The 15,977-nt window shown below is 37.8% G+C and overlaps 1 protein-coding gene across 1 annotated transcript in view; it reads right to left on the bottom strand.

Annotated features, from left to right (window-relative positions):
• Positions 1-309: 309 nt before the first annotated feature.
• The window catches only part of LOC117341990, a 48,860-nt gene continuing 33,192 nt past the window's right edge, over positions 310-15,977 (bottom strand). Inside the window, exons 20-26 of the mRNA XM_033903924.1 lie at positions 13,965-14,497; positions 12,263-13,835; positions 11,905-11,973; positions 11,433-11,473; positions 10,813-10,952; positions 7,532-7,764; positions 310-6,745 (exon numbers count right to left, since the gene is read on the bottom strand). Coding sequence (XP_033759815.1) covers positions 6,656-6,745; positions 7,532-7,764; positions 10,813-10,952; positions 11,433-11,473; positions 11,905-11,973; positions 12,263-13,835; positions 13,965-14,497 — 2,679 coding nt within the window. The 3' untranslated portion in view covers positions 310-6,655. The remainder of the gene's footprint in view (positions 6,746-7,531; positions 7,765-10,812; positions 10,953-11,432; positions 11,474-11,904; positions 11,974-12,262; positions 13,836-13,964; positions 14,498-15,977) is intronic.

Consider the following 15,977-nt stretch of genomic DNA (forward strand, 5'->3'; position numbering starts at 1 on the left):
TAGGTGGCAGATGTAAGCCAACATAATGACTGATGTCATCTTTGGTGTCTAAGCACTTAAAATGACTTTGGATCTTCGATTTCGTCCATCTGGCGTGTTGACGTCGTAGTATAGGTTTCTTCTTTTGTTAATTATAGGTAAAAATGTACGATTGTTTCAGCTCTATTGATTATATCGAAGATTCCTCTGTTGATTTCCCGGTGAATCATACCTCACACCAAGGTGACATACAAAGGATACACACAACATCTGGCGATTATAGAAAGAGTTCAATGTACTATAACAATTAAATACAAAATATTAAGACCATTTTATCCAGTGTGACTTTATTTATCTCTTCTGCCAGCCATTCTCTTCAATACACCCACGAAGCACCGAAAACGACTTATGCAGACATTCAAAACTAATCATGATTTTTTTTCATACTCTTTAGTAAAAAATTCAACAATTGTAATAAAGACTAAAAGTGTAGCAAATGTTGCTTAGTAACAGGTCTGAAAAAAAACAATGTTACACCTGTATACTCGTAACAGAATAGCATACCTGTTGCTCGAGTGATTTAGTGTTATACATTACCTTGGTAACAGAATGGCACGTGACTCAGTGGTAACATTACCTTGGTAACAGATGACATATCTGTAGCTACAGGTGATTCAGTGTTATAGATTACCATGGTAACAGAACGACATACTTGTAGATGCACCTGATTCAGTGTTATATATTACCTTGGTTACAGAATAACATATCTGTCGCTACACGTGATCTAGATTGTTATAGATTACCTTGGTAACCGAATGACATATATAAATTATGCTACATGTGATTCTGTGATATAGAGTACCTTGGTAACAGACAAACACATAGTTAATCGTTATAAATTATCTTAGTCAGAATAATATATCTGAAGCTACACGTAATTCAGTGCTATAAGTTACCTTGGTAACAGAATGACACATCTATAGCTGCATGTGATTCAGTGTTACAGATTACCTTTGCATTGACACATTTAGTTTATCTTTATTTGGTATTTAACTGATATACCTGGATCAGACACAAAGTTACTTCATCAACATCTCACCAATGGTCGTATATACAGACATCATAAATCATTTAGAAATGATCTAAGAAGTAGTGCAGCAATGATCTAAAGTACATCAAGCTCAAACTGTCCTTCCCAATGACCGTTTTTAACAGTACAAGTAGGTTTTCATGGAATCAACTAGGGCGTAGAGCAAATACTGACAAATGAGAAACTACTGACCAACCAATTACCACACGTTACTGGAGGTGATCTTAGTAGAGAGATACTACGGACTGAAGGTGATCTTAGTAGAGAGATGCTACGGAAGGTCATCTTAGTAGAGAGATGCTACGGACTGAAGGTGATCTTAGTAGAGAGATGCTACGGAAGGTCATCTTAGTAGAGAGATGCTACGGACTGAAGGTGATCTTAGTAGAGAGATGCTACGGACTGAAGGTGATCTTAGTAGAGAGATGCTACGGACTGAAGGTGATCTTAGTAGAGAGATACTACGGACTGAAGGTGATCTTAGTAGAGAGATACTACGGGCTGAAGATGATCTTAGTAGAGAGATACTACGGACTGAAGGTGATCTTAATAGAGAGATGCTACGGGCTGAAGGTGATCTTAGTAGAGAAATACTACGGACTGAAGGTGATCTTAGTAGAGAAATACTACGGACTGAAGGTGATCTTAGTAGAGAGATGCTACGGACTGAAGGTGATCTTAGTAGAGAAATACTACGGACTGAAGGTGATCTTAGTAGAGAGATACTACGGACTGAAGGTGATCTTAGTAGAGAGATACTACGGAAGGTGATCTTAGTAGAGAGATGCTACGGACTGAAGGTGATCTTAGTAGAGAGATACTACGGACTGAAGGTGATCTTAGTAGAGAAATACTACGGACTGAAGGTGATCTTAGTAGAGAGATACTACGGACTGAAGGTGATCTTAATAGAGAGATGCTACGGGCTGAAGGTGATCTTAGTAGAGAGATGCTACGGAAGGTCATCTTAGTAGAGAGATGCTACGGACTGAAGGTGATCTTAGTAGAGAGATGCTACGGGCTGAAGGTGATCTTAGTAGAGAGATGCTACGGGCTGAAGGTGATCTTAGTAGAGAGATGCTATGGACAATAATAGTGCGTATGAAGTTAAGACTGTAACAAATCATTAGGGATATTACACATCGTAAGTATCAGAATGTAGATAAAAGACAACAGCAAATATAGTGTGGACACATCAGTTGAATTATTAGCTTCTTAATTTATTGCCTGGTAATTAGTGTACCTTTAAAAATGTACCTAATGTAGTGAACTGTGTAATGTCTGTTAATGATTATAATCTGTGATATCACCATATCAGTCCACATGGATACTGTAAACATTATTTATATAGTTTACTGGTCACCTTATTTTAGCTTTTTTTGTGTGCTGGAAGCATTGCGCTAGATTATGTAATGATTACATTTTCTCTTTCTACAGCAAATAATATTGATGTGCCAATTCATTTTTATGATTAAAATCTGTTAAAATTTGGCACAATGAGTTAACCAAATAGTGTGTTTCCATAATGTAGGTCATGACTTCTCAAATGCAACAGTAATATGTGTTTCCAAATATAAATCATTCTCCTGCTGCTACTTTCTTAGAAAAAAGAAACAAAAGTTGAGACCAGTTCACGATATAGCTCTGGTGGATATTTAGATTTTTACCTGTCCTTTTCCTGTAAGGACATATCTATTTGATTTTCAGTATTCAACTTGATATGGTGAATTATAGCCCAATTCCATTTAAATTATTCACAAATGAAAGATACACACCACCAGAGCCTACCACACCAGAATATAAACAATAAACTTTAACTCACACTAGTCTTTTGAAGCCATATTATTATTTTACAAGTAAAAAGAGTTGTGAAATCACTATTGGGTTGTGATCAGTAAGCTAATTGATCACCAAAATACACTCCAACAGATCATCAGTAAACGATCAAAATGTTTGATGTGACTGATGTCTTCTCTCCTTTCTGATAATAATGGTGATAAAGTCATCTAACACACCAAAACAGTTTGTACATAAATATTTTCGCTGTAATCTTATTTTTACACTTTTTACAGTGGAATCATTGCACTCAAATATAATCATGCTTATTACTGACCACTTCTATCATTTCAACCTCTATTATATATAATATAGCATGTGGTATGGATGTGTCAATTCATCATCACTATCCTGTGAACATTAGTCAATGCACTAAAATTAGATTATTCCCAAAGTAAGTATATTTTCATCAATCCTTATGGTATTCTATACAGTAGGTGTACTGTAACCGGGACCATCTACCATGTTATATTGCCATTTAATAAAAACAACATGGCACACATATAGGCGAGTCTTACAGATATGGCCTTGACATTAAAAACACTATCTCACTATATATAGCATTTCACTACAAGGTCACAGTAGTGAAAAAAGGAGTCTTTCAAATCAGGATATTCACGTACAGAGCTTTGAAAATACAAATGTAACCATATATCTCTAGTTATACAATATTGAAATAGAATCTGGTACTTGTTTTCATGTCATATTGAATAATTGAACATGCTTATTAATGTCATATGAATATTAAAGAGTCTAGTTTGATATGAAATTAGTATTTCTTTTGAATTAGTTCTCCATAAATGCATTAGATCCTCTATTATCAAACGTGAGATGGTTTAAACAGCAGTAATACCTTCAGCAGGGCCATTTTAACTGTGATTAACTCACCTGGTCAACCTCCACATAAATGTAATTATCATTTATCATATAACACTATCACAGGGACTTGACGCATTGCTATGAGCCAGAAGGAACCCTGATTTTTAAGTGATCTGAGGGTTGAAACCTTGGATTCAATGTTCCATTCTGGGTAATAGGAGTGTGTCAAGCCCCTGTGAATACAATCATAGTATTTAGATTATTACTTTTAATTGAATTTAGGAATTGAAAATCCATTTCAGTACACCGACATGCTCAAAATCAGGTCTTAACAGAATAGAATACCTGTCCATCTTAATACAACATAAATATTCCACATGAGAGACTTTATAGAAGGTTTGTTTCCTGAACTAGATGTCACCAGGTACACCTACTCGTATATGGTATAGAGTAATACCCCCTGGATGAAGAACGTGTGTATAGGGGGAGGCTGGACTGGCATTTACAATCGGTCACAAAGTATTCTCATACAGGACTTCTGATGTAGAATACATTTTAGACAGCTTATGAACAACAGTGAGCCTGGCACACTTTTCCTACCTGTACACCTATAAAGATACCAGAACAAGGAAGATGTTTGTGTTATACTTTCCAATCTTATTGAATTTTATTAATTTGGGTCATATGTGACCTACAGTCTAACAAAGATTATATGTATATTGCAAACATATCCTATATTAGAGTGCTCAACATATTGATATCAGAGCACATGGCATTTCAGCAGAGAGGGTTTTAATAACTGTTACAAAGGTTTTACTTATTCCATTATTGTAATCAAGTGTCCTGAATAAAGAACCTCATCATATACCTCTGATAAGTTAGGACAGATTTTGTTCATTACATCAGATACACCTACCTTTGTCACATGCCTAACTACTCTCAAATATCTCATCATACACAAGTTACCAATTCGTTATGTGTCAACCTTGAAATAATCCGCCATGATTATGGTCCACTTTTTAACATATGTCATCAGAAATAACAAACATCAGGTGATGTGTCTGGCATTGTAACACAGGTGTATCACTATGACAATGTAACACAGGTGTATCACTATGACAATGTAACACAGGAGTATCACTATGACAATGTTACACAGGTGTATCACTCTGTCAATGTAACACAGGTGTATCACTCTGACAATGTAACACAGGTGTATCACTATGACAATGTAACACAGGTGTATCACTATGACAATGTAACACAGGTGTATCACTCTGACAATGTAACACAGGTGTATCACTATGACAATGTAACACAGGTGTATCACTCTGACAATGTAACACAGGTGTATCACTATGACAATGTAATACAGGTGTATCACTATGACAATGTAACACAGGTGTATCACTATGACAATGTAACACGGGTGTATCACTATGACAATGTAACACAGGTGTATCACTTTGACAATGTAACACAAGAGTATCACTATGACAATGTAACACAGGTGTATAAACAACATAACAGCATGTTTACAACTTCTTAATGTGGATGATTATTTGTAAAACAGATTATCAGTGTCATAATGAATCCACAGCTATTGACATCAGTCTCTCCAAACAGGAAAACATCGCCTGTTCACGCGGGAAATATTTCTTGTTTACACACAGGTAAACATTCTTCTCTTTACACAGGTAAACATCTGTCTGCTAACACAGGTAAACATTCCTCTGTTTACACAGGTAAACATCTGTCTGCTAACACAGGTAAACATCAATTTGTTCACAAGGTTTACATCAGTATGTTAGAAACCTTCTGTTCACACAGGCACACATTGTCAAACAAAACACGTAACAAATCAATAATTTGTCATTAATAAAATAATAACATAAGGAAATTAGTCACAAGATATGACAAATAGTCCCCCTATAAGTTAATCACCCATCATGACAAGAAGTCAATTGATGTATGATATGACTACCGGTCACATATGACATGATGATTTGTCCCATATTTCGACCTATCACCAGAGGCCAAATTTACTGACAGCTGTGAATACATATAGCAGAAACTCATAACACAACATGTTTTAAGAGATTTCAGATGAAAACATCCAGTTTTTCTTAGTACAAGTTTAGTCTTAACAGTAAACATCAAATCCATGATATACAATGAATCATTCTGACAGATGATCCTATTTCCATTGGAAGTATGAATCAACCGTAATACGTAAACAGTATACATACATTAACCTGGAATAAATGGTGACATTATTTGTCATATAATTTAATTTATTTACAATTCACAATCTGTGCAAAAATAGTATAAGTGCAAGCTAAAACTGTTTATCACATTTCACCCTTAATTTATACACAATGTCAAAAGTTTGCTCTGTAAATCAGAGATGTATCTGAACAGTCCTACGGATACGTTTTGAACGTCCTACTGACACACTTTGTACCTCTATACTGACACTCTGTATGTCCTATGGACATGTTCTGTATCTCTACTGACATATTCTGTAAATGTCAATCCAATTTACATTTCGCCTGCTGACACACTGCACTCATCTCTACAGAAATGCATGTCAGTCTTGCTTTTTTTCTTTTGATATAGCCAACAGGTACATGTAAATCTGTAGGCTGTTACTAGATCTGTTGAGGTGGACTACTACAGGTGCTTTACTGATGATATCTGTAACCACATCACCATGTCTGCTCCTGACGATGCCTCTCCAGCAGAGACAAGGTATCATAGGCTTCAATGACAATGTTGTCTTATCTGTCATCATGTTGACACATTAATATGTTAAAACATATCTGCTGTTGACATCTAGTGCCATCATGTGTTGATATAGCCGGTTGACACATATTGTGTGCAGGCTGAGGAGAAAGTCCGGAGATGTACATCCCTGGCCCCAGTCTCCCTTCAATGTGGGTCATTCTGGCGTCGTTTTTGTTTCTCCAGGAGTCTTTCCAATGGTGACTGACCAGCTGATGATCCTGACGACCAAATAGACTGTGAAGAAATCAAACATTAAATTCAATATATATATATATTTTTTATTAATTTCCATTAGGCACAGGCTCATGTATTACCTATATCAACGTAGTGTGGAGAGCCCAAAGACTGCCCAACCCCAAAGCAATTACCGCAGCACGTTTCCCATCATTTCCAAATGATGACCAAAAGAACCAAAGAGACATTTCATTATAGGAAATATACAACACACCATCTCATTGACTGTTTGTCAATGTATCATGTTCAAGCACATGTAACATGACACTAGCCTTTTTGGTTTTTCAGATATTTCAGATAATGGACAGTTTAAATTTTCAAACATGTCTGGCCTCTGTGACTTTGAAAGGAAGTCAAAATAGCATCAGGAAACATCATAGCATTTCAGCTAACTGAATGCAATGACCTTGGATCTTACTTTTTAAAAACAAAATTATTCCTGAAAATGTTGATGGGCAGATGACAGACAAAAGGAAGCTGAATCATTATAAGGGTACTTATGGCCAAAAAATAGTATGCCATCAGAGGTCCAGACAGTGAATTCTGAAGACTTGAGAATCGGCCTTTAAACGAAACTTGTGTTTATTTTCCATGAGCATCAACAAAGCTGATCTAAAAATAAACTGTAGTAATATCTTTACAGTAAATGACAGGTCATGAGGTACACAAGACAAATTTACCTGACATAAATGATGCCTGTTTTATCTTAGGTCCTTTTTTGAGGGATTACAATAACAAAGAAAAGGCAAAATTACACTAGACTAAAATCAATAAAGATCAGCATACCTGGAAAGTACTAGGGAAGAATGGTCCAGGTCCCCCCTGTTCCTGTGTGGGTGGGGCCTCTGGATGTGGTATGGGTTGTCCCCCTTTCTCCCGCCTACTGTGTTCTTCATTGGGTCCAAACCGGAGTCCCATTTCAAAGCCATGACTCGCAGACTTGCCATCTATGTCCACTGGTGGATCAGGAGAGTTCCTCATACTGTTGGACTCGGAGGAAAATGGCGAGGATGCCAAACCTAGTATATCACAAGATTACAAAGTAAGCAACCAATTAATTAAACAAGAGGCCCAATGGGCCTATATTGCTCACCTGGCAATACAGCAACTTTGAAGTTGATTTAGGTTATTTCTGCAGATACTATGCTGATAACCACTTTATTCAAATATCAGTGAGGCTAGGTTAGGTGAGCTAATAACAATATAATGGTATAGTTCCTTCTATTTTTACCTTTTAATATATGGTTATACATTGTATATTGTGTACCTATCTAAAAGTGTGCATATAATTACTTCTACATGTACACTAAAATCTTGTGGTTTTTTTTTTTCTACAAGTGTCGCCCTTAGAGGTACCCTTACCCATATCATACAGTAACAGGTGATACTAAGTATAAGCTTATAGAGTAGATAATAGGCTGATAAACTCTTGTATACACTCTGCCCATATGTGATTCAATTCTTAATAAGTGATGTTACAATTATAAAATATAAAGTAGAGATTTCCTGCACATCTCATGTTATTGCCACAGAATAAAAACCTTACTATTACAGGTGACTGTTAAATTATAAGGAAACCATCATATTAATGCTATACAGTTGTCAGGTGTAAAGTACAGTTAATTATACAGAAACATTTATATTAAATATACCTAGTATATACAGTTGTCAGTGTAAAAGTACCTAGTACATACAGTTGTCAGTGTAAAGTACAGTTAATTATACAGAAACATTTATATTAAATATACCTAGTATATACAGTTGTCAGTGTAAAAGTACCTAGTACATACAGTTGTCAGGGTAAAAGTACCTAGTACATACAGTTGTCAGTGTAAAAGTACCTAGTACATACAGTTGTCAGTGTAAAAGTACCTAGTACATACAGTTGTCAGGGTAAAAGTACCTAGTACATACAGTTGTCAGGGTAAAAGTACCTAGTACATACAGTTGTCAGTGTAAAAGTACCTAGTACATACAGTTGTCAGGTTAAAAGTACCTAGTACATACAGTTGTCAGGTTAAAAGTACCTAGTACATACAGTTGTCAGGTTAAAAGTACCTAGTACATACAGTTGTCAGGTTAAAAGTACCTAGTACATACAGTTGTCAGGGTAAAGTACCTAGTACATACAGTTGTCAGGTTAAAAGTACCTAGTACATACAGTTGTCAGGTTAAAAGTACCTAGTACATACAGATGTCAGGGTAAAAGTACCTAGTACATACAGTTGTCAGGTTAAAAGTACCTAGTACATACAGATGTCAGGGTAAAAGTACCTAGTACATACAGATGTCAGGGTAAAAGTACCTAGTACATACAGTTGTCAGGTTAAAAGTACCTAGTACATACAGTTGTCAGGGTAAAAGTACCTAGTACATACAGTTGTCAGGGTAAAAGTACCTAGTACATACAGTTGTCAGTGTAAAAGTACCTAGTACATACAGTTGTCAGTGTAAAAGTACCTAGTACATACAGTTGTCAGGGTAAAAGTACCTAGTACATACAGTTGTCAGGGTAAAGTACCTAGTACATACAGTTGTCAGTGTAAAAGTACCTAGTACATACAGTTGTCAGGTTAAAAGTACCTAGTACATACAGTTGTCAGGGTAAAGTACCTAGTACATACAGTTGTCAGGTTAAAAGTACCTAGTACATACAGTTGTCAGTGTAAAAGTACCTAGTACATACAGTTGTCAGGTTAAAAGTACCTAGTACATACAGTTGTCAGGGTAAAAGTACCTAGTACATACAGTTGTCAGGGTAAAAGTACCTAGTACATACAGTTGTCAGGGTAAAAGTACCTAGTACATACAGTTGTCAGGGTAAAAGTACCTAGTACATACAGTTGTCAGTGTAAAAGTACCTAGTACATACAGTTGTCAGGTTAAAAGTACCTAGTACATACAGTTGTCAGGGTAAAAGTACCTAGTACATACAGTTGTCAGGGTAAAAGTACCTAGTACATACAGTTGTCAGGGTAAAAGTACCTAGTACATACAGTTGTCAGGGTAAAAGTACCTAGTACATACAGTTGTCAGGGTAAAAGTACCTAGTACATACAGTTGTCAGGTTAAAAGTACCTAGTACATACAGTTGTCAGGGTAAAGTACCTAGTACATACAGTTGTCAGGGTAAAAGTACCTAGTACATACAGTTGTCAGGGTAAAAGTACCTAGTACATACAGTTGTCAGTGTAAAAGTACCTAGTACATACAGTTGTCAGGTTAAAAGTACCTAGTACATACAGTTGTCAGGGTAAAGTACCTAGTACATACAGTTGTCAGGGTAAAAGTACCTAGTACATACAGTTGTCAGTGTAAAAGTACCTAGTACATACAGTTGTCAGGTTAAAAGTACCTAGTACATACAGTTGTCAGGGTAAAGTACCTAGTACATACAGTTGTCAGGTTAAAAGTACCTAGTACATACAGTTGTCAGTGTAAAAGTACCTAGTACATACAGTTGTCAGGTTAAAAGTACCTAGTACATACAGATGTCAGGGTAAAAGTACCTAGTACATACAGTTGTCAGGTTAAAAGTACCTAGTACATACAGTTGTCAGGTTAAAAGTACCTAGTACATACAGATGTCAGGGTAAAAGTACCTAGTACATACAGTTGTCAGGTTAAAAGTACCTAGTACATACAGTTGTCAGGTTAAAAGTACCTAGTACATACAGTTGTCAGGTTAAAAGCACCTAGTACATACAGTTGTCAGGGTAAAAGTACCTAGTACATACAGTTGTCAGTGTAAAAGTACCTAGTACATACAGTTGTCAGGGTAAAAGTACCTAGTACATACAGTTGTCAGGTTAAAAGTACCTAGTACATACAGATGTCAGGGTAAAAGTACCTAGTACATACAGTTGTCAAGGTAAAAGTACCTAGTACATACAGTTGTCAGGGTAAAGTACAGGGTCATGTCACAGACGTTCTGTATATGTATCATGTAAACGTTAAGGAACAATGGTGTTGGTGGGTATATTACACACATATGAAACTACATGTGTACAGTGAATGACTTTTGTGTATCATGTTTCCCTATAGTAATAATAACTTCTTTGACATACTTTTGGTGTCAGTCGTGGACAGCGGGACAGACCAGGGCGAGTTGCTGAACAGAGTGTAGGTACCCAGCTGCTGAGAGGCTGGATTTGACATCGTCACCTGACTGGGGGGCCGAGGTTCCATCTCTGGTGTCAATAGGGGACTATTCATGTGAAAAAAACAACTTCAACTATCTTATTATATACAATCACTTTGATATTTATTTAAGCTCACACACTGAAGTACAGTATCGGTCACATACTGCTGATGATTTTGAAAACAAATAGGTTTTTGCAAATATGACATCATAATTATGAATATTAGTTTTATCTTCAGGAATCAAAACACACACAATTTCCTAACACATAATCACAAGACCTAAAAACATAAAATATTACATAGCTGACTACTACAAAAAATATCGTAAAGATTTCTCTATATCTCCTTCATTGATACCTCACCTAACAAAACTATACCGATTTCCATTGGCCCACAAAGACTGTTAGAATCCTTTTGGCAGTTAGTCCCTAGTACCATTCCAAAAGGATAAGTTGACAATAGATGGATAATGAATGCCATGGCATAGATTCACCGACTCCTTTAGAGAAGGTTATCTGAAATGAACTATGTATAAATAACTTACCTTCTACATGGCGGGGATGAGGAGTCTGGTTTTGGTGTTCCCTGAAGCAGAAAGGCAACAGTTAGCTATGCTGTTTTTGCTCTCATAATTCCACTCCTCTGGACCAATATACTGTAAATTGTCTAGTAGTATAGTTCCTCCAAACCAATAACTCCATCTTATCATATTGAAATTTATTGATACTAACAAGAGGCCCATGGGGCTTGTATCACTTCTTGGTAATTAAATACGGTGGGTAAATTACATTTCCGATCTTTGACCTTTAAACTATGTCCACATAATATTGACATGCAACAGGAAGCAAGGGTTAACATAATATACTCCGTCCCCAAGGCCCAAACAAATCCCACAGATTGATGCTGAATTGATTTCTAGCCAAGATAGTACCAGCTGACCATGGAAAGGTCTCGGGTATGGCTTGTAATGGCAATCAAATTGTTAACATTAATTTGATCAACTTTAATTCACTGACCTCTGCATGACCTTGGAAGGAAGAATGTATATTTGGTACCATCAGGGTGTCCTGCATACCTCGGGGTGGCTAGAAATAAAAAAAACATATATATACTGTATACAAAACAGTTTAATGCCTTAACATGATAATATCCATAGTTGACATGAAATTTTGAAACAAACCTTTTAGTATTCAGACATTTAAAATTACATGTACTACAAATATTATGTAAAATACAAAGGAAAGACAAATACATGTGTGCCCAAACCTCATGGCATTACCATCACTATTTGTCACAAAAATCAAGCAGACCATATGAAATTTACTCAGCTTTTTTCTCCTGTTTGTCCAAACGATATGATTTTACAACACTTACCTGTACTGCAAGCAGTGAGAGTGCCCCAAGAATGTCAGCAGCATTGGGAGAGAGATCCTCTTTTTTTAGATTTTGTCTCATTAGGTCCAGTCCTTCCATGTTGCTAAAGTTCTGGTTCCCAAGGTTAAAGCGACTAATGCCTGCCAAGAAGTTAATGGGATTAAACATGGGCCCCTGGTATGCAGGGTTGACACCTTGCTGGGGCTGCTGATGAGGGTGAGGCTGCTGGGCGTGAGATGGCGGAGGTTGCCCTGGGACAGAACTTTGACTGTGAGATGGATGTGTCTGAAAATGTTGTCCTCTCTGTTGTTGATTCTGCTGTGGGGGTGGCCCCCTAAGTTGTTGATTCTGATGTGGAGACGGCCCCCTGAGTTGCTGATTCTGTTGTGGGGATGGCCCCCTTAGTTGCTGATTCTGTTGTGGGGGTGGTCCCCTGAGTTGCTGATTCTGTTGTGGTGGTGGCCCCCTGAGTTGCTGATTCTGTTGTGGAGACGGCCCCCTGAGTTGCTGATTCTGCTGTGGGGATGGCCCCCTGAGTTGCTGATTCGGTTGTGGTGGTGGCCCCCTTAGTTGCTGATTCTGTTGTGGAGGTGGCACCCTAACTTGCTGACTCTGATGTGGAGGTGGACCTCTCTGATGTGAATGTGGCCCTCTTTGTTGCTGATTGTGTTGTGCAAGCTGTCCTCTCAGCTGAGCTTGTTGCAAAGGTGGTCCTCTGAGTGGCTGATTTTGCGGAGATGGTGGACCACACTGGAGCTGACTTTGCTGGGGTGGGGGCCCATGCTGTTGTAGATGCGTGGCTATTGGACCTGGGATTAATGATCTGCTTGATTGTCCCTTGAATGATTGGCCCCCAGTCATATTTTCCATCCCACCAACTCCTGCTCCCATATCTGGACCCCCTGCCCCAGGAATATTGTCCGCACCAGAACCAGAAGAGTAGTTGATGTGGTTAATTTTGGGAGGCCCACCTACTCCAGGAATATTATCAGTGCTAGACCCAGAAATGTGGTTCATATGGCTACCCTGGGCAGACCTTGACATGTTGCCCTGCTGTCCATAGTACATGTTCATATTTGGTGGAGGTTGATTTCGAGAAAATTGGTTGCCCAGTTGACTCCCCTGCTGAGAGGGTGACCTCATGTTGTTTCCTTGTTCACCTGCTATAGATGCTCCTGAAGCAGCATTTATATAGGGCATATTTGGGTCATTAACTCCAGCAGGATGTGACCTCCCATGTCTCTGGTGTTGTGAGGTTCTCATGTCTACATTATCACTTAACACTTCATGACTTTGACTTTGGAGTTGTCCCTGAAGTGGAGAGCGCTCTTGCTGAAAACCTGGTAAATTATTATGCTGGCCTGGTCCTGAGGTTCTAAAGGCTATGCTGGGGTCAAAGTTCCCGCCTCTAATTGGACCTCCATCGTGATTGGTCATGTTTCGGGGGTAACCCATCATGTCAAATTCACTGGATGGGGAGGATGCAGAATTATCCTGTTGTGGTTGCTGCAGCTGTTGATGATGGTGTTCTTGTTGATTTTGTTGCTGAATGACAGGCTTCCTAGGGGGTGACCTGAAAACAATTAACAAAATAGAGAATGTTTATGAAATATGTTCAAACTTGTCAAAAAAATGTCAAAATTTGAAAAATAATTTGACTGCACATCATTGATGTCTGATGAATTATTTGACAATTACTGACCTGAAGTCTGACTGAAGAATCATGACAGGTTTGGGAGACTGGGCTGGGTGAGGCGAGGTCCTTGGATGCTGGTGAGGTGACGCCACCTGTTGTCCTGGTGATAACGAGGAATTGTTTGGCTGAGGAGTAAACTGTGATTCTGTCTGCGGATACCCAGCTGTCTGTTGAGGTGAGGCTTCCTTTGCAGACTGTTGTGATGTCAGCTGCCAACCTATCTTTGTCTGCTTTCCGATTTGTTCCTGGGAAGTCTTTTGATGTTCCAGCAGGGGTTGCCATGACAATTGTTCCTCCTCATTTACATCCTCTTCCTCCTCTAAATGAGTCTGCATCTGTTGCTGGGCAAGTTGTAGCTGATGTTGTTTCTGTAGGCGTGGAGGAGTCTGTGTTGGAGGCCTTCCAGTCCCTGCTGAACCCCCAGATGTCGGCCGGCCTCCACTTGGTTTCATAAATAGAGGTTCACTCGTAGGAACACCAAGTATGTATTTAGGGGAGCACAGCTTACCACCTCTCTCAACACTCTCTACAGCCTTCACCTTAAAATAAACAAAGATATCTAGCTAGTAAAACTAAACTTGAATATACATTATTTCATTCTAATATATTCAGTGGTTTGCACACATCTTAAAATGAGTAAAGTATTAATTTGTGAGTATTATATCTGAGAGTGTAGTTACAAGATATTACTGTACATACCAGTGGATATTATACAGAGGTAAGGATGTGAGTGTATTGTACAGCAGAATCGTCAATGGAATGTGTACCTTTTCTCCCTCCATGACCCAATAATATATTAACAGGAGCCTGCAACTGTCATACCTACTAAGAAGTCTTTCTTGTGAATTGTATTTCTTCTCGAAGCTGATTCCATTTTTGCTCTTGCATTTCATAGATGACTTCAGTTTTGCTTTAGAAAATATTAGCAAACTACCTTGTCTGAGGAGTTGCTGTATTTGTGTGTACCGCTGTAAAATCTACCTTGTCTGACGGTTGCTGTATCTTGTGTATACCGCTATAAACTCTACCTTGTCTGAAGGTTGCTGTATCTGTGTGATAACTATAAACTCTACCTTGTCTGAAGGTTGCTGTATCTGTGTGTATAACTATAAACTCTACCTTGTCTGAAGGTTGTTGTATCTGTGTGTATAACTATAAACTCTACCTTGTCTGAAGGTTGTTGTATCTGTGTGATAACTATAAACTCTACCTTATCTGAAGGTTGTTGTATCTGTGAGTATAACTATAAACTCTACCTTGTCTGAAGGTTGTTGTATCTGTGTGTATAACTATAAACTCTACCTTGTCTGAAGGTTGTTGTATCTGTGAGTATAACTATAAACTCTACCTTGTCTGAAGGTTGTTGTATCTGTGTGTATAACTATAAACTCTACCTTGTCTGAAGGTTGTTGTATCTGTGTGATAACTATAAACTCTACCTTATCTGAAGGTTGTTGTATCTGTGAGTATAACTATAAACTCTACCTTGTCTGAAGGTTGTTGTATCTTGAGTATAACTATAAACTCTACCTTGTCTGAAGGTTGTTGTATCTGTGTGATAACTATAAACTCTACCTTGTCTGAAGGTTGCTGTATCTGTGAGTATAACTATAAACTCTACCTTGTCTGAAGGTTGTTGTATCTGTGTGATAACTATAAACTCTTACCTTGTCTGAAGGTTGCTGTATCTGTGAGTATAACTATAAACTCTACCTTGTCTGAAGGTTGTTGTATCTGTGTGTATAACTATAAACTCTACCTTGTCTGAAGGTTGTTGTATCTGTGAGTATAACTATAAACTCTACCTTGTCTGAAGGTTGTTGTATCTGTGAGTATAACTATAAACTCTACCTTGTCTGTAGGTTGTTGTATCTGCGAGTATAACTATAAACTCTACTTTGCCTGTATGTAGGTTGTTGTATCTGTGAGTATAACTATAAACTCTACCTTGTCTGAAGGTTGTTGTATCTGTGTGTATAACTATAAACTCTACCTTGTCTGAAGGTTGTTGTATCTGTG

This window comes from Pecten maximus, chromosome 2, assembly GCF_902652985.1.
Source record: "Pecten maximus chromosome 2, xPecMax1.1, whole genome shotgun sequence".
In the NCBI taxonomy this organism is placed as follows: Eukaryota; Metazoa; Mollusca; class Bivalvia; order Pectinida; family Pectinidae; genus Pecten; species Pecten maximus.